The 27,123-nt window shown below is 57.3% G+C and overlaps 2 protein-coding genes across 2 annotated transcripts in view; one reads left to right on the top strand and one right to left on the bottom strand.

The window, feature by feature from the left end:
• Positions 1–5,632: 5,632 nt before the first annotated feature.
• Positions 5,633–13,407, top strand: LOC308637357 (uncharacterized protein C19orf81; the record flags this gene model as incomplete). The annotated part of the gene is made up of 5 exons (XM_081273667.1): positions 5,633–5,699; positions 11,065–11,137; positions 11,239–11,359; positions 12,567–12,700; positions 13,212–13,407. 5 exons carry the CDS (start codon positions 5,633–5,635, stop codon positions 13,405–13,407), a joined length of 591 nt encoding a protein of 196 aa, XP_081129793.1.
• A 2,659-nt stretch (positions 13,408–16,066) lies between these two features.
• Positions 16,067–27,123, bottom strand: part of SHANK1 (SH3 and multiple ankyrin repeat domains 1) — a 44,235-nt gene continuing 33,178 nt past the window's right edge. The window contains exons 23-25 of the mRNA XM_081275736.1: positions 22,865–22,961; positions 18,743–21,836; positions 16,067–16,869 (exon numbers count right to left, since the gene is read on the bottom strand). Of these exons, the coding sequence (XP_081131862.1) occupies positions 16,152–16,869; positions 18,743–21,836; positions 22,865–22,961 (3,909 nt within the window). The 3' untranslated portion in view covers positions 16,067–16,151. The remainder of the gene's footprint in view (positions 16,870–18,742; positions 21,837–22,864; positions 22,962–27,123) is intronic.

Below are 27,123 nucleotides of genomic sequence, written 5' to 3'. Positions count from 1 at the left end.
CTCTGCGGCTCTCAGACCTAGAAATGCCGGACCCTGGTGCCTCCCCCTGAGCCGCTCTGAGGGCTGGCAGCAGGAGGAGGCCTCACAGGCGGAGACCGAGCTGGAGGCTCCAAAGGGGCCGCTCTTTGCTGTATGATCCTGGCTCCTCGCCCTGTTCTCACCGGCAGATTGTAAACAATCCACTTATTTCCTAAGGGATGCAGAGTTTGAAAAACCAGTCAGGATAGATGAAGCTCTAGCACCAAGTCGGTGCTTTAATGAATACTTCTTAAAAGCAGCAAGTAGCAGTTTCTGGTATATTAATAGCAGTTAATGATAATTGCCTCTTCCTATGATAAAGTGGCAATGTGCTGAGTGCTTTGAAAGGATTTTCTCGTTTAATCTTCACTTTGGTGCTGAGATGGGTGCAATTAGGTTATTCCCATTTCACAGAGGAGACAAACAAGACCCATGGAGGTTAATTCCTTTGAGGAAGTCCAGATCTACCTAGCCACCGTCCCAGCCCAGAAAGGTGGCTTTGGAAGGCCCCCAATCTCACTTGGTGCCTACCCCCAACCAGGGACACCCCAATAAATACAACCTTTAAGGAAAAGATTTCTTGCTTCTGCAAATGCAACTGTAACACCGTCTTCTAGGCTCTCCCCTAACTAGATTGCCCTCTCTACTGGGCAACTGTATTCATCTTACAGTCCTTAGATGGCAGAATCCTCCAAAAATGCCCCCTGGCTCACCCCGGACTCCCATCCTCCTGTCTGCTCACATTTTGCAGATGGGTCTGCATTCACTCCCAGGGAAGCTTGCCTGAGCCCATACCCGTAGAGAGCGTAGAGAGCGCAGTGTGGCCCTGCTCTATGGCCATTCTCACAGCCAGATCTTGCACCCAGCAGGGGCCTGTTCAGGCCCCACCAACAGCCCCCTTCCTCAGGCCAGCAGGCATGCACACACTCAGAAATGTGCACGTTTCCAGAGCCCTGGACTCTGAGGCTGCCCAGGCATTGAGGGGCAGACTTTGGCACCCAGTGTGGCTTTGAGGGCCAAGCATCAGGTTCAAGTCCCACTCTGCTTTTTCTCTCACTATGGAGACTTGGGCAGGTTCCTATGTTCTCCACACCTTGGTTTCCACCTCTGTAAATGAGGATGATGATACTTTTGAAAAGCAGACTCGATCTCATTATTTTAAGGACTAATTTAAATGCACGGGAGGTGCTTAGAAGAAATAGCTAGTGGTTAGTGCTGGCGTAATTAATAATTGTGTGTGTTTGCTCATTTAATCTTTAATCACATTTGACAAGTGAGAAAACTGAGGCCCAGAGAGGGACACACCCTGCTCAGGACCACACAGCTGGCAAGTGTCAGGTTTGAGATTGGCAACATGTGCGTGTCAACCTGGAGCCCCTGCCCTAGCCACAACTTTAGTGCATCTGGGATGTGGGAAGGCCCTTGCAAGCCACTGCCCCTGGGAATGTAGAATGGTATAAAGAACAGGAACCAGGAGACAGAAGGAGAGTCCTCCATATTTATCCTGTTGAATTCACGCGGTCATTTGATGTATGCTTTGTGAGCATCTATTGTGTCCTGGACATTTTTTTTTTTTTTTTTTTTGGGCAACAGGGATTCAGCTGGGAAACAGACAAAATAGACAAAAATCCCAGTGGAGGGAGAACTCGTGATCTAGTGAGAAGACAGATGATCAAATAACTCAACATCCCAGGCTCCTAACTAGGATCCACGCTACTAAGGCAAGTCCAGGGTGCTGGGTGACTGAGAAAGAAGTCAGTCGGGGAGGGCATGCTCCCGGTGTAACCCTGTCTGAGCTGAGCTCAAAGGGGGAGTGGGTTAGAGCAGGGGAGAGGGAGGAGGAGGGGAGATGCCAGGGAGAAGGAGCAACCTAGTTCAGGCCGGGGCGGGAGGGCTCTGCCACAGGAGGGCTGGGGCACACGGCTCGTGGCTCACCAGGCGCAGGGTCTGGCACATGGCAGGCACTCACAAGGAACGCGTGGATAGAGGAGTGTATTCATTACATATGGATGGCTAGGTGGGTGCTGGACCCCTGGGTGGGTGGTGATGGAAGGAGTGGCGATGGAAGGTGCTGGACCAATGGATACCAGGAGGATGGATGGGTCAGTTACCAACTGAATAGATGGACGGGTGTTGGAAGAATAAATAAAGGAATGGATGGATGGATAGATGGATGGATGGATTTGCACAAATACCTACCGATTCACACACAGACGCTCCTGGACATAGACAAAGACCCACAGCAGGGAAAGGCACCCATATGTGGAAACATGGTCCCCAAGGCAAGGGTCTTCACTGGGGAGAGAGGTCAGTCCAGCTGGCCAGGGCCTGGCAGAGGTGGGCAGGAACCCCTCCACGCAGGGTTACGACCGGCCGCATCCCCGCAGTGCTGACATCACCTCTAAATGCTGGTTCTGGACCGCTTGTCCCCGGCTGGGCTCCAGGCCAGAGAGTGGGATTCCGAGGGCCCAAGAGAGATGGGGGGCGGAGGGGTGCAGAGATGGGGGGCAAGGCAGGGAGGCAGGCCCAGAGACCGTGAGACTGGACCCAGTGGAACAGAGATGGGGACTCAGTGAGGGGGAGGGAGGGAGGGAGAGAGAGAGACAGAAAGACAGACACAGGGCCCGTGCTCGAGGGGGGAAGAGACAAGGACACCCGAGAGAGGGTTCCAGAGAAGCCAGCTTAATCCAGATGCAGAGACAGAGAACCCAGGAAGACACTCTGCTGAGCGCCCCTGTGCGCCCGGCTGGGGTCGGTGGTGGATATCGTCATGTATTCACCGGTAGCCCCTCAAGGCAGCATTATTGACTAGAGATGAAGAAACTGAGGCTCTGAGAGGGCTAGACACTTGCCCGGGTTTGCACAGCATCCCATGCCGATCGGCTTGACTCCAGAGCCTGTACCCTATTCTCTGCCCTCTGTTCTCTCATAGGGACTAGGACAGACAGGGCAGATGGGGTTGGGGGCTGCTGAGTCTCGGAGATAGAGGGAAATAGTCACTTGTTTGATCATTCAATTCACAGGGGCTGAACTTCTCAGAGGGCTGGCCACTGTGAGGTGAGCTGGAGGGCAGAGATGGGTCAGGGGACCAATCCCTGAGCAAGACAGAGAGTGGGCAGTAGGGACAGTGTTGACAGGTCTGGAACAGGGGCAGAAAAGAAGACGCAGCTGAAGGAGACCAGAAACACTCCTGGCAGGAGGAGGAGTCAGAGAGGGCTTCTTGGAGGAGGGGGCACTTGGGCTTCTTATTCTGAGAACAGGTGGGATGTGAGGGAGGAGGGTGGGCGGAGTGGAGACAGGGATGGGGGGAGGTGTGGGAGGGTGGACCATTAACTCATAGAGGGAGGCAGAAGAAAGAGCTTGAGGGGCAGAGGTGGGGGGAGCGGGACTGAAGACTGAACACCACCCAAGGGCACCAGAAAGCTAGGGAGAGTCCAGAAGCCGGGCAGGGGCGGCGCCAGCTCTGGGTGCCCAGGGACCCTCTCTGGAGTCTTGCCTGTGGGGAAGGGGATGAGGGAAAGAGGCTGGGGGTGGGGAGGACAAGGAGGAGGCTAGGACCAGGGTCCAGGTGGGACAAGAGCAGCACTGAATGGCTTCCAGAAAGAGAGAGGGAAAGTGGGAGTGGAGAGGGAGGAAGAGAGGAAGGGGCTGAAGACAAGAGGCAGAGAGCTCCCGGAGCAAGGGGCTGTGGGGACTAGGTGTGCCTATGGTCATGGCAAAGGGTCCCCACCCTACAAAGATGGAATTGGCACTGAAGAGGGACAGATTGACAGGAGAGAAAGAGATGCCAAGGTACAGGAAGGGAGCCAGAGCCACAGAAGAACGGAGTGAGACCATTTATCTAGACTGTTTTGGTTGCCAATGACAAAAACTCAAATTGAATCTACCTAAGTATAAGAGGAATTTATTGGGTAGATGGGGGCTTCAGGTTCAGCTAGATCCAGCTGTCTCCATCATCACCAGGAACCTGACTGTCTCATCTTTGGGATCTGCTTCCCTCCAATTGTATTCGCTCTCAGGCAGGTTCTCTCCTTGCACATTGCCACCGTGGCCTCACCAGCTCCAGCCTGACTCTGATCAGCCCAGCAACTTCAGTGTAGAAAGAAAAGAGACATATGTACAAGTTGTCTGTGGAGGTCACTAAGGGAATCGAAGGGCTACTGCCTAGAAAGGAGGAAACTGATGCTCAGCAAGTGGGGACAACAGTCAGCGAAGGCAGGACCCTCTGGAAGTGGAGAGAAAGGGAAACAGAGATCAGAGTGACAGAGGCAGAGGCCCAGAGGTCAGAGGGAACACGCCCAGCCTCCTGCCTGCAGCTCGGGGTAGAGCTCTAAAGACACAAAAAGGGAACGGCTAGCAACACATAGGGCGGACCCTTCACCCAACACTTGAGACCCAAAGCCCCAGAACCAGGGGTCCAGCCCCAGTTCCCTCTTCCTCAGACCAGGGTCCAGGCCCAGCCTCCCCCCTCAGGCCCAGGGGTCCAGCCCCAGTTCCCTCTTCCTCAGACCAGGGTCCAGGCCCAGCCTCCCCCCTCAGGCCCAGGGGTCCAGACCCAGTTCCCTCTTCCTCAGACCAGGGTCCAGCCCCAGCCTCCCCCCTCAGACCCAGGGGTCCAGACCCAGCCTCCTCCCTCAGACCCAGGGGTCCAGGCCCAGCCTCCTCCCTCAGACCCAGGGGTCCAGGCCCAGCCTCCGCCCTCAGACCCAGGGGTCCAGGCCCAGCCTCCCCCCTCAGACCCGGGGGTCCAGACCCAGCCTCCCCCCTCAGACCCGGGGGTCCAGGCCCAGCCTCCTCCCTCAGGCCCAGGGGGTCCAGGCCCAGCCTTCTCCCTAGGCCCAGGGTCCAGGCCCCAGTTCTCCTCTCTGATGCGGGTCAGAACCCTCAGCCCCACCCCCGGGGTTCCATGGCAACGGGCCTCTGTTCCCCTCCCCCTCCCCTAGAGAACCCAGTTTCAGTTTGACTGTGTCTAACCAGTTCCTGCGTCAGACAGGGATGAGCGGAGGGCAAGTGGGAACAGAAAGGGATGAGAGAGGAAAGGGGAGGCTGGGAAGGTGGTGGAGGCAGCTGTGAGAGAAGAGAGATGGAGGAAGGAGGCTGGGGAGAGGGGAGGAGAGAGGCAGGGTCAGGGGGAGAGGGGGACAGAGTTCCAGACAGGCCACAGAGCGTGAAGAGCGGGAGGGCCGTGGGGCTGGGGAGGTGCTGGGGAAACTGAGGGAGAAGGCGGGGAATGGAGCCAGGGAGGAGAGGGACGAGGACGAGGAGGGCAGAGAAGCCCAGCAAGAGGGAGGAGAGGGTGGGGGGGAGTAGGGCGGAGAAGTGGGGAGAGAGTGAGCAGGAGGGGTGCAGAGAGAGAGACGGGGAAAGGGACCCCAGGAGACAGGGAGAGGCCAAGGAAGGAGCAGTGAAGTGGGGAAGAAGGCGTAGGGCCGCACAGGAAGTCCCCGAGGTTAGGGGCACCAGGGTCACCAAGTGGTCTCCGCCTTCCAATTCTTTATTTCCCCTCCCGGGCTTCAAAAAAGAAGAGGAAGCAGGGAGAAGAACCAGGGGTGGGTGGCCTAGGCCGAGCCCTCCTTCCCACCTTCCTGAGACACCCCCCACCCGCCTTCCCAGGATGCAGCAAGAGGTGGAGCCTCTGAGTTCAGCCACCCTGGGCAGCCCCGGTGTGCACAAGGAGGCAGGTACCAGCTGGGCCTGGGGGGTGGCCCCAGCCCTCCGCGTGGCCCTGAGTGAGCCACGGGCATTCTCATTCACAGAATCCTGGACAGTGGCTCCTTGACCTCCAGCTACACTTCTCACAAGCCCCTGCAGGCCCCTGGCCAATCCTCTGAGCCCAGAACTACATTTCCCATGACTCTCTGGGCCTCAGCAATTGTGAGGCCATTTTTCCCCTAGAGGCCCGCACTCTCCCTTCTCTTCCACGCTGAACTCAGCATCTCCCCTTCCTTTCCCTCCCACAGCTCCTCAGTCCCCGTCTTCCTGTCCTCTGACTCTCCTGTCTGCCTGGTCTGGTCCTCTTCCACATGGACCCTCTTGTCACCTTCTCCCTGGTTTTCAGTCTCTCTCTCCCCGGTCTCCATGGCTCCCAAGTGGTCTTTCTGACATGGCACTGACCCTGGCTGTCCCTGTTGACAGCCCTTTCTGGCTTCCCACTTCCCCACCAGCTTTTGAGGTCCTGTGTGGTCTGTCCCCTCAGGGCCCCCTGCAAGCTCTCCCAGCTTGCACTCTGTGCGTCAGCACAGTTCATTCACTTCCTCAACAGTAATCAATATTTCAGTGAGGATGCATTTGGCTGCAAGTAAAAGACAACTGGACTCAAGATAAAGACTAGGAATTTCATTATTTCACCCCAAAAGAAACCTAGAAGTACGTGTGTGTAGGTAGGGGTTTGGGTTTTGTTGAGTCAGCTGCTCAGCCGTATCACGGAAGACCCAGTTTCTTTCTGTAGTCCAACTTCTTGGTTTGGGATATGTCACCTTTGCATACCATCTGGTTTACCTCATGGTCATCTGTGGTTGCTACAGTCCCAGGCATCACCTCCAGAGGTCTTCATTCTTAGATCCCCCAAGTGACCTTTCTCACATCCCATTGGTCAGCACTCAGTCACTTGCCCACTTCTACCAGGCAGAGGAATGGGATTATCATCATTTTAGTCAGGGATCTTAGACTTCCCTTCCCCTGCACACCAATTAGAAGCTTATTGGGAAAAAAAAATTGTAGCTAACTCTACCTCGGACCTCATGTAACAAGAATGTCTGTGGTGGGTACTTGTGGTTTCTGTGAATGCTTTCTGGGTGGCTCTGATGAACAGCAAGAGTTGGGAGACTCTAGTTCAAGGTGGATGAGTATTCCCAAGGGAACTGGCGGTGCATGAGCCTCCTGTGTCACTTGGGTGTAGAGTGGACTCTGCCGAATAGGGCCTGCAGGAGGGGGTGCTGGGGGTCTCCTTCCCGGGTGCCATGCTGTGCCTGTGAAGCTGTCTAAGGGAGCCCGACCCCATAGCACCTCACCCCAGAGGCCCTGCATGCTAAAGGTGATTTATGGACAAGCTCAGAAGAGCTGAGCGGTGTGCCCTGGGCAGCTGGGCAGCTGTGTGGGTGGACAGGTCCAGCACTGTTGTGGCATTTAGGAACCAATAGCACTTTCAGTTTATCAGGTTGCAGACCTTGACCGAAGCTGCCAGGAGCCTGTGGACGCCCGGCAATTGCCTGGAGGGCCTAATGGACAAACAGGGCAGATGCCGAGTCCCATCTCAGGAATAATTAATCACCTATGACTGCAGAAAGTGCTCTGGTCTTGGGCTAGAGAGGACTCTAGGGAGTTCCTGCAGATGACCCTGTCCTTTTGTTTCTCTTGGCTCCCTGGGCTCACACCAGCCCCTCTGCAGGAAATATCCTTCTTCCTGCCACCTCTTTATTTGGCAGACTCCTCCTTACCCCTCAGGTGTCACCATGGACAGCACCTCCTCTGGGAAGCCTTCCCTGATTGCTCCGGGACTGAGCTTCCCCTGCACTTTCCAGTTCCTCCCTTGCTCCCCAAGACTGGGGCTTCCCAGGCCTCACTCAGCCCTTGGTGTCCAGCATCCTCCAAGGCACAGAGGAGGCCTCTGAGATGCTGTGACAGAATAAATGATAATTATTCAGCAAAAGCTTACATTATGCTTTTATTACTTCAGTTGATTTAAATGTATAATCCACATACATTTAAATTTAAATATAATTTGCATACCTTTCATATACATATTCACATACATTTAAAGGGCTGTATTGACATCACTCTTGTAATTTAGAAGTATTTCTTATTTTTTTAAATATTGCTTTAGTTGTAGATGGACACAATACCTTTAGTTTATTTGTTTATTATTATTATTTTTTAATGCGGTGCCAGGGATCGAACCCAGTGCCTCATGCTTGCTAGGCAAGCGCTCTCCCGCTGAGCCACAACCCAGCCCCAGTATTTCTTATTCCTAATGTCATGTTGTATGAGAAGCCATTGCAGCTGCAGTTTTTCATAAGCATCTTTGACATCTCCAAAGCCACTTCATGAGTCATTGAACACACTTTTCCAGGGCATGTAATTTTGGTTTTGTTTGTACTAGAGATTGAACCAAGAAGCACTCGACCACTGAGGCACATCCCAAGCCATATATATATATATATATGCATAACATATGTGTATATGTGTGTGTGTGTGTGTGTATGTATGTGTATATATATATATATATATATATATATATATATATACATACATTTATTTATTTATCTAATTTTGCCTTACATTCCTTTTACCTTTTATTTTTATGTGGTGCTGAGGATCAAACTCAGTGCCTCACACATGCTAGGCAAGCGCTCTACCACTGAGCCACAACCCCAGCCCTTTAAATATATTTTATTTAGAGACAGGGTCTCACTGAATTGCTTAGGGCCTCACTAAGTTGCTGAGGATGGCTTTGAACTCACAATCCTCCTGCGTCAGCCTCCCACGTCACTAGGATTTCAGGCGAGTGCCACCATGCCTGCAGGGCATATAATTTTTATTTCTAAGTTATCTGTGATCAAATTTTAAAGAATTTTATTACAAAAAATTTTAAACATATACAAAAATAGAACCGATGTTGTACAAAAATAGATCGGAGGTTGTAATGAACTCACACAGGCAGTGGCTCTGATAACTAGCAATACTTTGCTGGTCTTGTTTCATCCAGGCACCCTCCCCCACCCCCACACACACACACGCTTTTAGGAGGCCATTCTATAGGACAAACTTGTTTTAAGAAAGTTGCAGACATAATTCCATTTCATCCAAAAATACTTCAGCTCACATCTCTACTAGTTACATACCCACTGTGGCATAATTACACTAGCAAAATTCACAATTATTCTTGAATGTCATCCAAACCTACTACATACTCATATCCCATTACTTATGTCAAACATTTGTTTTTTATTTGTTTTTTCAGAATTAAGACCTAGATAAGATGGCATCCACCTGTAATCCAGCCTCTTGGGAGGCTGAGGCAGGACGACTGAAAGTTCAAAGCCAGCCTCAGCACCTTGGCGAGGCCCTAAGCAACTCAGGGAGACCCTGTCTCTAAATAAAATATGAAAAGGGCTGGGGATGGGGCTCAGTGGTTAAATTCCTCTGGTTCCAATCCCTGGTACCAAAAAATGATGGTTAGGACGTAAATAAATCCCCTCCCATGGCTTCTGATGATTATGTCCCTTTGAGCTTTATTCAGTCCTTACTATGAACCATGTGCCTGACACAGTGCCAGATGCTGGGACAAAAACGGGGCCTCTGCCCTCCTCCCTGACAAGATGGGGGGACAGGTTCAATTAATATATCACAGAAATAAAGGTCAAAGTGCAGCTGTCTTGAGCACCAAGTGAGCAAGCCCATGACAAGCTCTTCAGGACTTGGGACTAGACCGGCTGGAGGTGGAGACTGTGCTTGAGGGGGGAGGGGGAGGCCTGCAGGGCAGGAAGAAAGGGAGGAGGGTCAACCGGTGATCCCGGGGAGGGCAGGGCTTCTCACAGGCCAGCCTTCAAAAATGCAGATTCTGGCCCAGGAGGTCTGGGCAGAGAGCAAGCCTCCACCATGCGAGGACTGTATTCTGGGGGCAGGGGTCTGGGGGCTTCAACTCCATCTGCCCAGGGGACAGATGGGAGGAGGGAGGATGGGAAAAGAGGAAGAGGGAGGATGGGAACCGAGCAGGGTGCCTACAGTGTCCACAGCCTGGAGTCAGAGACCTCCAGGAGCACAGAGGTGTGCTGGAGACGCCTGTACTGGAACACAGCTGCCCAAGGCTGACTTCTGCAAACTGTTTATTAAAACAGCTGGTGCGCCAGTTGTGGTGCCACATGCCTGTAATCCCAGCAGCTCTGGAGGCTGAGGCAGGAGGACCACAGGTTTGAGGCCACACTCAGCAACTTAGTGACACCCTAAGCAACTTAGCAAGACCCTGTCTCTAAATAAAATACAAAAAGGGTTGGGGATGTGGCTCAGTGGCTAAGCACCCCTGAGTTCAATCCCCAGTTGCTGGGCCTACTAAAGAAGCAGCCGCTGGCTCTGAGCCAGGAGGGAGTGCTTGCTCATTTTTGTGGTGTGGACAATGTCGGTGATTTTGTGTGTGCAGAGATGTGATTCAAGGTGGTCTTGTCTCCTCATTGCAGTCACAGAGGCCTTGCCAGGGTGTGGTGTGGGAAGCTGCTCATGTCCTACAGGAGCGCACCAGGGCTTGACTCTGAGCACAACAGTTCCTGGCTGTTAGGGGCTGCTTTTCTCTCTTCAGCTGCTCTAACAAAGAGACCCCAAAACAAAATAACATAAAGTTGTCAGAAGTCTCTCATGAGCTCATGTAACGGGGGCACCTGGGGTCCACGAGATCATTCAGAGCCCCAGGCTCCTCCATGTTGGTGCTCAGCACAGCCTGGCGTGGAGCAAGCTGGGTTACTGCTATGCCCACATTCCAGCCCAAGGAAAGGGGAAAAACCCAAGGCAAGCAATCTCTTTTAAGGAAATGACCGCAGGATCTCACCCTTCACTCTGCTAGCACTCTGTGGGCGAGAGCTTGGTCACTGCCAGGGAGGCTGGGCAGCTGTGTGCTGGGTACCTCTCGGGGAAGAGGAGCTAGATCGTGTGGGCAGCCAGGAGTAAGCCAGAGAGCGGCTAACCCACAGTCGGTAGTCAAGAAGGGGCCAGAGGAGGAGGCTGGTTCTGAAAGGCTGGAAAAACAGCAAACTAGATGCAGATGTTGCTCCTGCCCTGAGAAGCCAGGCAGGGCCACCGGAAGAGGTCACAGAAAGGAGCAAGGCCCTTCCAAATGGGTCTCACTCCAACCTCCCTCTGGCGCCCCCTTCAGGCAGAGCCCGATGGGAACCAGGTGTCAAAGCACTGAGAGGTGATCAGTGGGAACTGAGGGACAGTAGCACAGCACTGACCTAGGAGCTATCCTGAGTGGTGTAGATAGCACTGAGTGATCCCCAGTTAAACCGAATCATGACTGAGGAGGGCTCAGGGCAGTGACACTGCATTCTCTGTCCACAGGAGCCCTCCTTGTGAACCTGGAGATCCCAGAAGACACACAGGCCCGGATCCAGGGCAGGCCCATCAAATCCTCGTGAGTGGCCTCTGGCCCCATGACGTCTGATCTCAGCTCCCACAGATGTGACAGCAATGACCCCTGACCTCAGATGTCCCTGCCTGTCACTCTTTCCCCAGGAAGCAGTACCTGCGGCAGGTCATTGCAGAATATGAGGCACTGGACAGAGAGCTCCCATGCATTCGGAAGTTCTCCATGCCACCTGCTGCCCAGCCCCTCTGCCTCTGCATGGAGACCTCGGTGAGTGACCCCTGACCTTTGTGGCCCAGGGCCTTAGTTTCTGCAGCTTGGGTGGTGGGGCTGAAAGGGCACAGACTCAGGATTGAGGTGGCCAGGGTTTTAATTCAGGCTCTGTGGCTTACCAGCTGTGGCTTTGGCACTGGGACAGTTTGTTGAAAATTGATTGTGAATTTGTCAAAGGATTAGTCATTCAATTTATCACTGCTCATCCCAGAGGGGTCTGAGAGGTTTGGGGGAACACCGAGGACAAAGGGGTCCTGCATTCCATAGGCTAGAAAATTCTGTAAAGTTTCAAGTCTAACAAAAACTCATAAGGAACTACTCAGGCTTTTGACAGATTCAGCAAACAGGTCATCGGGACCCCTGGGCAATCCCTGCTCTTAGAGTAGGTAATGTGCAGGTTCCAGGCACCTGATACTGCAGCGAGAAGAGCTGATATTAATGGGAACTTAAGGTGCACCAGGCACCGGCCTCTGAGGTGTCCCTAATTTGTGTGCCTTGGTACCAACACAGGGATTGTTCTCCTTTTAGGGACCAACTCCCACCCCATCACTCCTCTCCTGTGGAGTTTTGAGGAAGGGACCCTTCAGCTCCTGCTCCTCCCCACCTAAGCCTTGCCTCTCTGGAGGTGAGAATGCGTTTTCACTTAGCTCCTCAGTAACGGTGTATGCTTTAACAACTCTGAATCGCTTTTGAAATTGCAGTCTCATACTGAAAACGTGGCTGGTGATCGAGAGATTCTTCTGAATGTTAAATACATTGATAAGACGTCAAAACGCCACGACCCTTATGTTTTGATAACTGAACATCTTTAAAATGCAAATATGGCTTTAAAAGGAAAAGTTACAATTTAAATCCTGGCAGAAATCTTCAGGAGCTTATAGTACCATACATCGCATTGCTGGAAAAGTTTTTGGTAGACTGCTGAAGTTGGCCACACTGGGAATCATTCAGGCAACTGTTCATTGGCTTGGCGAGAACTGAGTCTCTGGAGAATGACCTCGAATGACAGTTGACGCTGAAAGATACCTATCGTCCCCTACTCCCGTTTGACAAAAGCAATAGGACCCTGGGATCAAGTGCGATCCCCGCTCCTCAAACGCCACCTGGGACCAGGTTCTGCAGGGCGTCTAGGGTGGTGACTTTCTAACTAGGACTGAAGGGTTGGACCAGGTCATCAAGGGCTGAAGCTCTTCGACTCCCCCAGGAGGATTTTACCCACCTGGAGGTGCTGGAGGCGCTTGAGGCCGAGTTGCCCGGGGCCATGGAGAGCGGGTGCGTGAACAGCATCCGCTTTGAGAACGTGAACGTCATATGTGGAACCGCGGGCCGCCGGGACCGGTAAGCCCGCGTGGAGGCGGGGCTGGGAGCGTGGAGGGCGGGGCGAGGAGCTGGGGGCGGGGTCAGAGTAAGGGCTGGGAGACCAGGAAAGAGCAGGACGCAGACAGGGCGCCGAGGCGGGGCCGGGAGAGAGCTGAGAGACGGCGGGAGCTGGGCGCAGCGGGGAACCCGACTTTGAGTTAATCAGGCAGTGACAAGACCAAGACCAAGGCAAGGCCTTGATGTGGAGTCCGAGCCTGGAGAAGCGGCTCTGAAGGGGCACTGGATTGAAGACAGGAGTGGCAGGTCCGGGGGCGGCAGTTTGAGAAGGGGGAGCCTGTGATTAGGGGGCAGAGCCAGGCCGAGAGGACCGAGCTTGATGAGGGTCAGGGCACGGACTGACCTCGGCAGGAGAGGACCTCAGTGGCTACAGTCAGTAAACGAACAGGGACCAAGCGAGGGACAGAGGGCTGCGGAGCAAGTTCCCCTTTGGTGTTCGCCCCGCCCCTTTCCCTCGGCCCCGCCCCCGCAGGTGGCTCATCACGGTCACGGACTTCCAGACGCGCTCGCGCCTGCTGCACTCAGGGATCAGCCCGAGAGGGATTGCTCACTCGCTGGTGCGCCACGACGAGCTGCTGCTGGGCGACTACCGCCTGCACCTGCGCCGCGCCCTGGTCCGGCGACACATGCTCCAGGCTCTGGGGGCGGAGCCTACGGAGGAAGACTGACGCGCAGGGCGGGCCCCAGCTGCACACCGTCCCGCGGGCCTGGGCGTCCCAAGCCAAACCCCGGAGGAAAGGGGGCGTTGCCTCCCCAGGAAGGAGGCGGGGCCGGCTCGAGGGGGTGGATACTGTGAGTTTAATTATAAAGAATGACCTGGTACAAAAGCCATTTCTCTCTGCAAAATCTTGGTGGGGAGTCAGGGGGAGGGAGGTGATGGGGGGTAGGGACGAACCCCCACATTATAAACCCGCCTCCCTAATCGTACTCCAGTCCCTGCAAATGGACGCTGGGGTCCCAATCCCTCGAGGGAGGAACCGAGGCCAGCGGAAGGGAAGACCCGGGCGCCGGGGCTTTCAACGCATGTCATCCCTGTCTTAGCTAGAACCAGACGTCTTCATCCGCCCCCTCCTCTTCCTCCTCCCACCCCCCCTTGGAAGACAATTCTCGGGCTTTTATTTCAGGTTTTTTTTCTGGATTTTTTTTTGTGTGTGTGTGTTCTAGTTTCTTTTGCTTTGTATTTTCTTCTTTTGTTATTGTTTCTTTTTGCTTTGTCTCTCCTCTCCACCCCGCGCTGCCCCCCCATCCAGTCCCTCCCCCCTCCCCCACCTCTCCTCCCCCTCCCCACCCCCAACACCCTCCCCAACCCCGCGGCACCCATCCAGAATGAACAAGCCCTTGATAGACAGGTGCCGCGCAGGCCCCCTGCGGACTGGGGGGCATCCGACAAGGGGGAGGGGGCGGGTAGGGACCCAGCGCGACTTCTGCTCCTCTTCTCGCCATCCCTCCCCCCTCCCACGACCCTCCCGCAAGTTTCCCCGCAGATCCCTGACGTGGTGAGGGGAGGGGGCAGCCCCCTCCCCTCATGGGCGGAGCGCCCCCCCCCACTCGGGGGTAGGGGGCAGCAGAGGGGAATGGGCTTGGGGGACGGAGGGGGAGCTCCCTTCTTTGGCAGCTGAACATGGTGGGGGAGACCTGAGGGCTATGCCCTCCCCCCTTTACCCACAGCAGGGGAGGGGGCTTCCAAGGGGTAGGGGTGGCTTAAAATTCCCAAGCCCCAGGAATAAGGGGAAAGGGGAAGCGTGCGGGACAGAGCAGCCATGCTGGAGGGAGAAGGAGGAGAGAAAGGAGAGAAGAGGAGAGTAGGAGGAGAGTGGGATCCTCGTGCAAAACGGAGGGACAGGTGGCCCAGGAAGGGCAGGGAGAGTAAGGGGAGAGAGCTGGAAGAGAAGGGGAGCTGGTGGCAGAGGAGGGGTGAGAAGCCTGGTGAGCAGGAGCAGGCAAGCACCGGCCTTTCTCCAGGGAGTGAGGAGAGCAGGAGGGGCGCAGAGCATGAGAATAGCCACAGAGTTGTGCCTGGGCAGGAGCAGAAGAGAAGGGTTTCAGGAGAGGGAGGGGCAGTGCAGCCCAGAAGCGAGGGAGATGGGTGTGCAAACAGAAAGAGGGGGCAGTGCACGCTCTCCTGGGAGCTGCATTAGCGGAAAGGCAGAGGGGTGCAGCAGGTCCCCGGGTGCAAAGCATCACAGAAGGAAGAGGCTCCCGGGGAACAGTCAGAACGCAGAGGAGGGTACACGTGACCGCGAGTGTGCAAGAGGGTGTGTGAGAGTCAAGAGTGGAGGTGGACAAGGGTCTGAAGAAGAGGGGTGCAGGGAAATGGGACCTGGCAAAGAGGAGGGGAGTGAGCATTTGTGAGAGAGACAGTTCTGTGAAGCAAGTGTGCAAAAGTGACAGTGCAAGAGGTTGAGGGAGAAAGTGGCAGGGGAGGGGTGAGAGTGCCACTTGGAGGAAGAGGTGGGTAGAGTAAGAATCTGGGGGTTCATGATAAAGAAGAAAGTGCTTCGACGTAAGCAAATGGAGGTAACTGTGTGCGGAGGGCTGCACGAGAGAGGAGAGAGCACCAACAGACGGACAGTTGGACAGACGCAAGGACTGAGCAGAGAAGGCTCCCAGGGAGCGGGGGTGGGGGGGGTGGGTGTGGGGTCCGGATGGGCAGGGAAGGTGTGTCCCACGTGTGTCTGCATCATGGGTTCAGAGAGGCTGAGGGGTCTGAGGCTGTAGGAAGTGAGGTGTGCACAAGAGGGTCCCAGCGGAAGAGTGTGAGCAGAGTCAGAGCGGAGGAGGGAGCGAAACGCAAAAACAGCGTGTCTGACAGCTGAGGGGGCCCCCCCCCCGGAGCCTGGACGCAAAGGCGAGTGTGCAAGACAGCGAGAGGGCCAATCTGTGCAAAACTGCAGCCCAGGGAAGCGGGTAGAGGCAAGTGGGCGTGCAATGGAGTGCGCGTGCAGGAGGGGCAGCCTGTGTGCAGGGGAGGGGCGAGGGGGGCTGGGGCCGGCAAGGTGGGAAGGCTGCTGAGAGGCGGCAGGTGATGGAATCTGAGGGTGCCCCCTTCCCCTGTGGCCTGGGAGTCAGGCCCCCATCCAGTCAGGCTCAGGGCTGACCCTCTATGGCTCTGTCTGACCCCTCCCCCCAGAATCGACCCTTCCCTCCTTCTGGATCCCCTGTGTCCTTTCTTCCATCGCCCCCTCCGCCCCCTGTCACAACACAGTCTTGTGTCAGCCGCCCCCTCCTGTAGGGCGCAAAGTGTCCGGCCTGCACAGGGCCACCTGGTGGCCCAAGGCCTTGGGAGACGAGGGCAGGGCGCAGTTTCAGCAGAGTCCCTGGCCCAGGGAGAGAATGGTGGTCAGGGTTCAGAGGTCAGGAGGCCAGCAGGCTCAAGGGTACTGTGGACGGGCTGGTCCGTCCAGGCCAGCCATCACCTCTCCAGGAAGAATTTGAGAGCCCGGTCAATGTTCATGCGGTGGCCCACCCTGGTCACACCCAGATCCACATAGTCCTCCTTGGTCAAGGCGGGCAGGTGGGAGCCATCGATCTCATGGTCCAGGAACCGGGCACGGTGCTCAGCCAAGCCCAGCCACTCGAGCCAATCGGCCACATCGAACTTGGTCCAGAACCCCAGAGGTTTAGCGCCAAACGGCTTGTCCGGGGGCAGCGAAAGCAGGCGGGTGGGTGAGAGGGAGCGCGATGCCCCCGACAGAGCTCCTCCAAGGCCCCCGGATATCCCCGGGTGTGGCGGCACAAAGACAGGGGCAAATGGGTCAGCAGAGCCTCCTGCCCCTCCAGTGGGGGAGCCACGGATGTCAAAGAGGCCCGGATAGAGGGGTCCAGAAGGCAGGATGGGCAAGGACGAGGGCCTGGGCGCAGGGCTGACCTTGTGCTCCGAGGTGGGCAGCAGCGAGGGGCTGGGGGCCCGCCGGAGCAGAGGGGGCCGCATCTCGAACTCCACGCCCTGGAGGTGGCGGGTGGACGTGGAGGAGGAGGAGGCCGAGGGTGAGGTGGCCCCTGGGGCTGCAGCTGCTGAAGGGGGCACGCCAGTTCCAGTGGGGAGTGGTGGCAGAGGTGGTTTGGGCCAGTTCTGAAACAGGCTGCTGACTGGTTTGGAGAGGAGGGAGGACTGGGAGTCGTCGGAGAGCCTGGAAGATGACCAGGGGCGAGGGTGGAGGAGAGGGGTGCCGGGGGGCCAGGGCAGGGTGAGAGAGAGGCAGAGGTCAAGATATAGGGAGAGAGACACGAGGGTGGGCAGAGAGGTGGAGCAGAGAGGCAGGGAGAGATGGGAGGAGCACAGGGGTCAGATGGACGTCAGGACAGAAATGAAGGGAGAGAGAGAGGAGAGGACAGGGACAGGGTGACAGTCAAGAGATGAAAGAAAAAGAGACATTAAGTGATAATAATAATAATCGCCATCACTCACTGCTGCTCAGTGTGCCAGGCATCGTTCTAAGTGCTTTCCATATTGCATCTCAATTTAATCCCCACGACAGCCCTGACGCAGGTTACTATTATCATCATCATCATCATCATCATCAGCACAGAGAGGTTAAGTAACTTGCCTAAGGACACACAGCCAGGAAGTGGCAGAGCCCGGTTATATGGCACCAAAGTCTGAGCTCTTAACCACTACTCTATACTGCCTTTCGGGTTATGGCCAGTCATAGCAGAGTGGAAGACAGGGAGACAGTGAGAGAGAAACAAAAAGAGGGTGGGCATTCAGGGGAGAAAGATGGATGGGGACAGGGGACAGAGAGAGAGAGAAAGAGAGATGAAGAGAGGGAGATGAAAGAGAGAAGAAACAAGGGGAGAAATAGGTTCCCCTCATCCCTTTACCTCCCTCCAGTACAGGCCCACCTCAGGGCCTTTGAACTGGCTGTTCCCTCTGGGTAGCTCACTCTTTCCCCAGACAGCCTGGTGATGGGCCCCTTCCCTTCTCCACTCTCGGCTCCTCTTGCCTGTTTTTTGAGAGACCTTCTATAACCATCCCATTATTTTATTTTTCTTAAGGATGGTTGAAATCATTCTGTGCCCCGCCCCCCGGCGCCAGCCTCACCAGACTGTGGGCTGTGGGGTCTGTTCCCTGCCTTGTCCACTCTGGAGCCCTCCTCACCCAGAATGGTACCCAGCACATGGCAGGTGATACATGGCAGGGATGCATTTGTTGGCTAAATTAAGTGTCCTCTCCTCAACTCAGAATATTCAAGAATCACGAGTGACTTGCTTTAGAATCTCAATGGCCTGATAAACCCACACTTGCATGTTAATCATGATGATCCCCAACTCTCAAATGGAAGTCCAGTGCGCTCTGGGGATGCATGCCATTCTTAAGCTCTCTCCCCCTCCCTGGGTCTGAATCAGGACAGTAACCACTTTCCCTAAGGCTCGGAGGTCTTGATGGGTTCAGACTAGCTGTTGGGGGAAACTTGGGCATCTTCCCGGATTTACCCACCTACCCCGGTGCCGGGCTCCTAAGAGACCCCTGTCCTCCTCCATCTCCTAACAATGGCCCACTTCAAACTCTTTTGAGCAGGCACTGTGCTGCCCCCTTCCACAGAGAGGTGGAATTCCTTTGTCTAAAATCACCTCGCTTCAGGGCTGGGCCGGGCCTGGGACCCCAGGAACTGGGCCCCAGAGCCACACCTGTAACCACTGTGCCCCCAAACGTTACATCCTGAGCCACACCACAGATCTCAAGGAGATTCCAGGGACGGTCCAAGGAATTGACCCCAACAAGGAAAGAGACCTCAGCAAGCCGCTCTGAGTCTTGTTCCTAACACGGTCTCATCCTGAGGTGTGGGCTGTGGCGGGGATGGAGGAGGCCAAAGGAGTCACTGAGAGGAAGTCCGAGGCCCTTGGGAAGGCAGCATCCTCAGGGCCAGGTCTGCCACCCAGCCCCGTTTCTATTTCCTTTCTGTCACCCAGAGACCCTAAAAGGACACAGCTAGGGGGAAGAGGGACTCTGGTGCCCACATGGGCCGCTCTGGCCTCCACTGCCAGCCACTAGCCCAGGCTCACCTCTGCCGCTGTAGGGAGGAGGTCCTCTCGGGGACGTAGCTGGGTCCCCCGTGGTGACTGTCCCCGCTGCCCCCGCTGCCTCCCCGGGCCCAAGGCAGAGCCCCTCCAGCTGCCGAGGAGCCCCCAAACTGTTGGAGCTTGGAGCTGAGTTCACTGATGATGCTGGCTTTCACTGTGGCCAAGGCTGAGGCCTGAGGCTGGCTCGGAGGCCCAGGCAGGGGCGGCGGGGGGCCCGGGCCCTCCTCCCAGGGCACCAGCTTCCGAGGCAGGGACGAGGCCGTGGGCAAGGGCACCGGCGGGACTTCTGGCTCTACCACCACTGAACCCCCAGCTACGCTTGCTGTCGAGGGTCCTGAGCAAGCACTCAGGGCCAGCAGCCCATCAGTTCCAGCCCCTGTCACCGAGACGGTGGGGCTGGTAGGGGTGACAGGGTCTCTCAGTCCCCCACTGGGGCCAGGCCGCAACCCTCCGCTGGCCCCCAGTGCCCGGCTCCGGAGCTTAGAGGGAGTCATGAGCTGTGGGGGGTACGGTGGGCCAGGAGGCCCGCTCCCCCCGAAGGCCTGGCCGTCCAGGTAGGCCACATAGGTGTCCAGAAGCTCGGGGCCACTGGACACACCAGCCCCACCCCCGCCACCTCCACCACCCCCTGCGCTCCCACCACCTTCAGCAGACAGGCTGCTCAGCGTCGATGCGCTACTGATGGTCTCCAGGGGGTGGTCACTGCTGCTCCGACTGTCCACCTCCTCAATACCAGAATCCGTGCCTGGTGGAGGGTCTGGACCCGCCTGAGGGACTGGGGGAGCCGGTGCTGCTGGGGCCGGAGGGCCTGGTGGAGGGGGGTCTCCAGGAGCTGAAGGAGCCCCCTGGGTCAGTGTGGCCACCTCACTGTCGTAGGACGTCAGGCTCGATGCGGTGGAGTCCAGGGTGGGAGGGGCGGGGGCCACCGCTGGGGGTGGCACCGGGGGTAAGGGAGTGGCGGGGGTGGGAGGGTCCGGCAGCGGGTGCGGAGGCCCAGGCGTGAGAGGCGACTCTGGCTTTTCGAAGCTGTTGGAGAACTCCAGAGGCGGAGGCAGAGGTTCCACAAAAAGGAATTCGCCGTCGTCCACGTCCACCGAAGGAGCGGGCGGCGGCAGGACCAGCAGGGGGAGCCCGTTCTCCTCGCCGCCCCGCGGGGAGGTGGGGGAGGCAGGCACGGAGCGGCGCGGGCTGGGCGGCGGGACTCCGGGCCCGTCTTCCGACTGGGGCCCCCGTCCGCCCGACGCGGTGGCCCTCGGCTGGCAATTCTCGAGGAACCGCACGTGCAGGGGCAGCCTCTCGGGCTCTTCGGGGGCTCCGGACCGCCAGGCCTTGCTCACGGCAGGGTGCGGGGCCGGGGGCTCGGGCCCCAGCTGCAGCAGGAGCGGCCCGACCCCAGGAGCTGTGGGGGGCAGGCGGTGCAGCAGGGAGCGTCGCGCAGCCGGTGGACTGGCCGGGAGGGACTTCTCCTGGCTGCCCAGCCCTGCCCGGTACCCCAGCTCCCGGCGCGCGGGGTCGGGCGGCGAGGCCCCCCAGAGGCGCAGCACTGGCTCGTGGTGGGCGTGGGGCGAGTGGTGGTGCGGGGTGGGCGGCGGGGCCTCGTAGCGCGGCGACGGGGGCCGGGGAGGAGGCTGGGGCGCCCCGCCGCCCTCCGAGGACTCCTTCAGCGCCCGCTCGCGGGCGGCCAGGGCCAGCCCGAGCGGGGAGGCCGGATCCAGGGCCTTGCCGGTCAGCGGGTGGACCAGGGGTCGCGGGGGCAGGAAGCTGGTAAAGGCGCTGCTGCCCCCGCTGCCCCCGTAGGCGCGGCCGCCGGCTCCGTAGCCCCCGTAGCCCGCGCCGCCGCCCACGCCCGCCGACTCCAGCCGGAGGTAGGGCTCGGCCGAGAACATGCCCTCGTCGATGGATTTGGAGTGGCGCAGCCGCGGCCCCGGGGGCGCCCCTGGGCCCAGCCCGCCGTCGCCGCCGTCCTCATCCCCCGCGTCGGTGGACAGGAAGAGCGTGGAGCGCCGGCGGGCCTCGTTCTGCCAGCCCCCTTCCCTCCGGGCCGCCCCCACCAGGGCCGCTCCGAACTGGCTGGTGAAATCTAGAGTGGCCGGGCCGCTGGGCGAGGCGGGGGTGGGCACGGGCGAGGGAGACGGCGGCACGGGCGACACGGCCGGGGCGGGACTCGGCGAGGAGCCGCCGCCGCCGCCGGCTGCCTCGGGCTGGGTCGGGGGCTCGGCCTCGGTGCTGCTGCCCTGGCTGCTGCGGCCGCTGCTACTGGTGGACGGAGCTTTGATGATGATGGTGGGGATGGGGATGGAGTTTTTCTCGGAGGGCGCGGCCGCGGCTGGCGGCGGCTGCGGGGAGGCGGGGGACGTGGGCGAGGGGGCGGGCGGGAGGCCACCCTTCTGGGGCTCGCCCTCCACTTTGGTCTGCTTGACCAGCGGGCCCTTGCGGCCACGGCCGGAGCGGGCTGGCACGTACATGGCCGCGCTGGCCGCCCTGGGCGGCAGCTGAAAGTAGCGCAGGGCCGGGGCCTGGGAGGAGCTGCTGACCCCGACCCCGCTACCGTGGTGTGAAGGGGACGGGGCTCCAGGGGTCGGGCTGGGCCCGCCGCCCCGCCAGCCTCTCAGGCTCGGCTGGGGCCCCAGAGCCAATCGGGGAGGGGGGTCGTCCGGGGAGCCACCGGTCTCCATCTCTGGGGGGTGAGGGGGGTGGGCGTGGTGGTGGTGGGGCTGGGGGGGTGGGGCGTGGTGGTGGTGGTGGTGGGGCGGGTGGTGGTGGGCAGGGGGGAGGGGGCCACTGTGGTACAGGCTCTTCTCACGGCCCCCCACGCGGGTGTCGGGAAGGGAGGGTCCATCAAAGGACGCAGGGGAGGAGGCGGGGAGGGGTCCACCTGAGCCTGGGTTGAAGGGGCCACCCCGGGGGGAGGGGGTAAGGCGGCCGGAGGTGGAGGGGGCCGGAGGTGTGCTGTAGGGAGGCTCTGGTGGGGACGTCGTGGGTGGTGGGGGGATGTCCTCCGAACCAGGCACAGACAGGCTGCGGCTAAACTTCATGGCTGGGGGTGCTAGGTAGGGTCTATCATCCTCTGCAGCCCCTAGGGAGACAGAGAGGATCCAGGATGGGGCCTAGAGGCAGGAGTCTCCCGCTCCCCTATCCCATAGAAAGCAGAAGCAGTAGTAGGGATGGTGGTGGTGGTGGTGATGGTGATGATGATGATGATGATGATGATAACGATGACCTAGTATCACATGCTAAAAATTTCAGATATTAGCCCAACGCCTCCAATTGATACAGGTTGTGCACTGCGCAACAACAAACAGCAGGGGGAGGAAGAGGGCAGGGGGCGAAATTCATCTGAATTTCCTCCTGGAGCCATGAGGGGGCGCCTTTTTCTAATTTGCGGAAAGGCTGCAGTGTGCTGGTGGTGGCTTGGGGTGAGCCAAAGTAGCTTGAGCTGGGAAGGGATCCCCGTGATTATGGGGGTAGTGTGTGCTTCTTTTCATGTATATGCAGGAAGAAAATGCAGTCAGCGCCTCAGACCTGTGATTATACAGGTAGAATGCCCAGGGTGAAGCCAATGTTTAAGAGAAGTGATGGAGAAAGCACTGGGCACACAGCGAGACCCAGGAAGACTCCAAAGATGCAAGACTCAGGGAGACTGTGAACACTGGACGCTGGGGAACAGCTGGCTCCAATGGGCAAACCACTCTGGGAAGCTTGGAGGAGTTAGGTCTTTGCCTGCTCATCAATTGTCTTTGACCCTCTCACCTGTTTCCCATCCCGCATCTGCCTTCCTCCCAACCTGTTGTCAACTCCCAGTTGTCTAAGGGCCCCATCCTCTCTTCTGAGCACTAATCCTATATCCAGGAAGGCAAAAATGTCCTGTTTTGTAGATGCAGAGTCCAAAGCCCAGAGCAGCCACCTGTTCCAGGTCACACAGCTCAGGAGAGGAGCCAGGATTCACACCGCACTTCCCCAGTTCCAAAGTCTGAGCTCTTTACCAGACCTGACAGAACGTGGTCACGTGTGGAAGTAGAAAACATCTCCAAGCGCCCTTGCTTGACATGTAAATGATCAGCCACCCACCCCATGTCCCTCACATGCACCCTTCCAGGGACATACCGATGGATTTTTGCCGGAGCATAAGCCCAGGTCCTGGAGGCAGGAAAGAAGGACGCTCATAACTTGGCTGGGAGCGGTGGTGGGGATCAAAGCTCGACTTTGGGGCGGCAGTCAGCAGGAGAGAGGAGAGAGCAGAGGAGAGTCAGTCAGAGCATGGAGCCTCCCGGCTGCCCACACCACCACCCCGCATTCCTCTGCCAGGGCTCCACAGGCAGGGGGCGCCGTGGGGAGAAAGTGGACACATCTAAGTCAGGGCAAAGTGTTTAGTGTGGGCAGGGGGAGAAAGGACGGAGCACAGAGCAGATGAGCAGCCAACCCCATGGCGCTACCATCGCTAAGCTGCGCAGTTCCTGCCATCATTTCCTGTATCCATGTCCCCACTGGCGCTCACCTGGAGGGCGGCAGGAACCTCTTTCTTCCTACTCCTGCCCCTACTTATCCCCACACCCCTTTCTGGGTTGCTGGCCATACAAAAGTCAAAGGGATGTTTTGAGAAGAAATTCAGGGCACGCAATGGCCCCGCCTGGACTCCTCCAGCAGCATCCCATGTTGGTTAGAAGCAGATCTGAATTTCCCAATTCTGTCTGCACGGCCCTCTGAGGGAGGCACTGCCGGTGCCCTGCAGACCCCTCCCCTCCAGCTCCCCTCCTGCGGGCGGCTCCTGCTGGCAGCACCAGAGAATCGCAGGTTCCCTGAGGGGGCCAGCTTCTTTCTCAGAGCAGTGCCCAGGAGGGACTAGTAAGGCACAGGTACCAGGCAGGTTTGGCTCCGGGGTGCAGCTCACACTCCAGAGCTCCCGTGGGATCAGGCTGAAGAGAGACTCCAGTGGGGACCAGTCTGCTGGCGTCACTCTCTGAAGGTTCCACCATAGCAAACGGCCGGCACAGACATCACCATCTTGGGCTCCCATTCCAGTGACCCACGTGAAGACTCCCTCTGTCGCCAGGCCCTCGCCTGCATCGCTCACCTGTTCCCTCTGTTCCCACCATACCCCACCTCTTCTGCTCCCCAGCACCCCAGCTCTGTCCTGGCCTAGAACTGACAAGTCCTGGCTCTCCTCCCTGCAGCCTGTCCTCCCCCATCTGTCTCACCATCCTTTCATCTTTGACTCCTCCACCCCACAGTCCTCTGCCTGTCCCACAGCTGTCTGCCATGTGTCCCTGTCACGCCTGTCTTCATCTGAAATGACCTCATTCACTTGCTTGCTCTCTGTACCAGCCTCTAACATGGAAGCTCCCAGAAGGCAGGGCAACCTCTCCCGGCACTCGAGCTACCAGCTCTAGGGCCACAGTACTGCTAGGGGAAGTGTTTTAATGTCTTTTAAAAAACAGAAGGAACAAAAGGAAGACAGGCCATCAACAGTCATTCTTTGGTATCCACGGTGATTGGTTTCAGGACCCCAGTGGGTACCGGAACCCATGGAAGCTCAAGTCCCTTATCTAAAATGGCACAGTATTTGCATACAACTTAGGTACATCCTCCTGTATACCTCAAATCATTTCTAGATTATCTGTAATACTTATGAGATTGCAAATGCTCTGTAAAGAGTTGCTCTACTAATATTGCTCAGAGGGTAATAAGAAAAACAACATGTTTGGTACAGAGGCCATTTTCCCCCCACATGTTTTCAATCTGTAGTTGGTTGAATCAGAGAATTTGGAAATTGAGGGTACAGAGGGCCAACTGTATTTGCCTTTGTACCCATATAAGCATGGAATATAGGAGGGGCTCACAAAGGCAAAGTTCCCAACGCTCGGGGAAGTAAAAACAGAAATCTGCCTAAGGGCAGCCACGGGCAGCCCTCTCCCCTGCCTGATGCTCCACAAGCTCAGGTCAAATGAGGGTGACTGACGGAGAACCAGCCAGCCACCCCCACTGCTGGCGCACACTCCCCAGCTTCTGCCTGGTGGCCCCAGATGCCTCCCTTCTCTGTTTTTGAGACCAGAAGTGCAGAGACAGAAAACCGGATCAGGACAAAGTTCCCGCCTTTGGGACAGGACTCTGTGTGGCCACCAGGCCCCTCCTTTCCCCTTGATCCAGCCTCTGCGTTTCCAGCTTCAGAGCCTCAGCATTTGCTGGCCCCTCTGCCTGGGACAGCCTTTCCCTGTATTGCTGCTCTGCTTGGGAAGACTCCCCTCCGTGCCGGCTGGCTGGCTCTCCTGGGCGCCTGTGCAGTCTCAGAGTAGTCACTGACCATTTGGATGTAAATTTCAGTCTCTCTATGGCACGGCTACTGGTGGCTACCACGCTGGGTGGCACAGATGTGGCACATTTCCATCATCACAGGAAATTCTACTGGACCGCCCTGGTGGCCCTGGTGCAGTGGAGCCCAGACCTTCCTAAGGTCTGGGCCACCCCTCACTGCACTGCCTTCCCGCATTGGTCCTGATTCTGTGTTTGTCTCATTCATTCTACAAATATTTACGGAGCACCTCCTCATGCCAGGGCTGATGTGAATGCTGCAGATGCAGCAAATTCGACAAATGTCCCAGCCACATGAAGGGCAGGCAAGCCATAAACAAAATAAGTCAGTAAAATATAATGGGTTGACGAAGGTAAGTGGAAGTGTATGTCACTTCTGGGACGTCTCTAGCCATAACCCAAGAGGCAGCAAGGTGCCCTTTCTTGCCTTTCTGCCTTTCAACCCTGCAAAGTTCCTGTTACTTGGAATTGCTGGTACAACAGCTAGAGCTCCAGCAGCCCTCTTGGGCTCTACAGCTGCTTTGCAGGCAGAAGCAAAGCTAAGATGCTGGAGCAGAAAGTGAGAAGAACCCCAGGTCTCCCTGACCATGAAGGCTGCCACCTTCCTGGGAATCCCTACCCCAGACTTCTCTAACATGAAAGAGACATGAGCATTTACCTTGTCAAACCACAGTGATCTGGAAATTTCTCTCACAGCAGAACCCAATTCTGCCCCATCCCACCCTGCAGGTGTAAGTTCTCTGAAGGAAGTGACTTTACTTGACTGGTTTACTCCTACAACCTCAGACCCTAGCAATGGGTGCTCAATAAATACGTATAAAATGCAGAATTGTTTGGAGGCCATACAAGACCCACTGAAAAGATGAGAGTGAGCCCTGAGGGCGAAACAGTCCTGTCCTTCTGAACATCCCATCAAACCGCATAGCGCCAGCTCCCAAAGGGCACAGGACGGTTCTCCACTGAGTGGTCTCAGCCACCCAAGTCTCTCAACCTTGCTCAAACTTCTTCTCCTGCCAAAGGCCCTGCTTGGTTTCCCGTCCTTTCCTGTGGCTGTCTGTATCAGGGAGCAGAACCCTGTGAATGGTAAAGGTATTATTCAGGGGTGCAGAGAAAGAGGAGGGGCAGGTGAAGGGGACAACTTTGTGTGAGCCACTGGCCAGCTGCTTTCTACACTGGTCCCCCGAAGCCCTCAAACTCCTGAGCTGGGGTCAATGAGGCTGTTCTGATGATCATGAAAGAGGCTGTGGATCAGAGGGGACAAGGATTTTGTCCTAGATCAGCCGGTGAATGAGGAGAAGATTAAAGAGGTATTGGAGAAAGCAGACCAGGGTGGTGGGAGATGCTAAGATCAAATACAGGTGGAAAGAGAGGGGAGGAAGCTGAAGCAGACGTGGGGCTATGGAGGTGGAAGGCAGGGGAGGAGGGCAGGAGGACAGGAGGGTGGGGAAGTGCCCGGAAGAACCGGGGGACTAGTGGGGTCAGGGAGATGGGGGTCGGGTGAGAGCAGCTGGGAACTGTTTGGAGTCAGGGCAACCGATAAGCTTCAGGGTGAGAGCCCAGAGTGTTCCTGGCTGAAGAGGGTGAAGATCAGTGAAAGACCCTTCAAGGTGTTAGAGGAAGGAGAGAAGAGGATATAAGAAGGGTCCGTTTCAGAGGTGTCCGGCGGAGCCATTATACCCTTGGAGGCGTCGGTCTGACCGCCTGCGGGGAGAACTGGCTTCCAGATGCGGCAGCCCACCTCCATCACCAAGCCCCGGGCATCCTCTCCCGCGCAGGGGGGGGGAGCCAATCAGAGTGCGCCAGCGCCCCGTGACGTCATTGGCTGCCGGGCAAGATCCTCCTTAGAAAGAGTCGGCCCGTGGGTCCAGCTCTCTCGTGGCCTGAGGGAGGGTGCCCCGTGGCAGAGTGTGAGCGCTCCTGCTGGGGCGCAGGCTGCCAAGGAGCTGGGAAAGAGGATACAGCTCCTGAGAGGGGTAAAGGAGGCTGCACCATGGGAGGGCCCGGAATGGAGATGGAGGGGCCGATGGGGGCAGAGAGGGAGGTGGGGGCTCAGAAGG

Source organism: Spermophilus citellus (assembly GCF_964194105.1).
Source record: "Spermophilus citellus genome assembly, chromosome: 18".
Taxonomy (NCBI): domain Eukaryota; kingdom Metazoa; phylum Chordata; class Mammalia; order Rodentia; family Sciuridae; genus Spermophilus; species Spermophilus citellus.
This window is presented reverse-complemented; position numbering and strand designations above follow the sequence as displayed.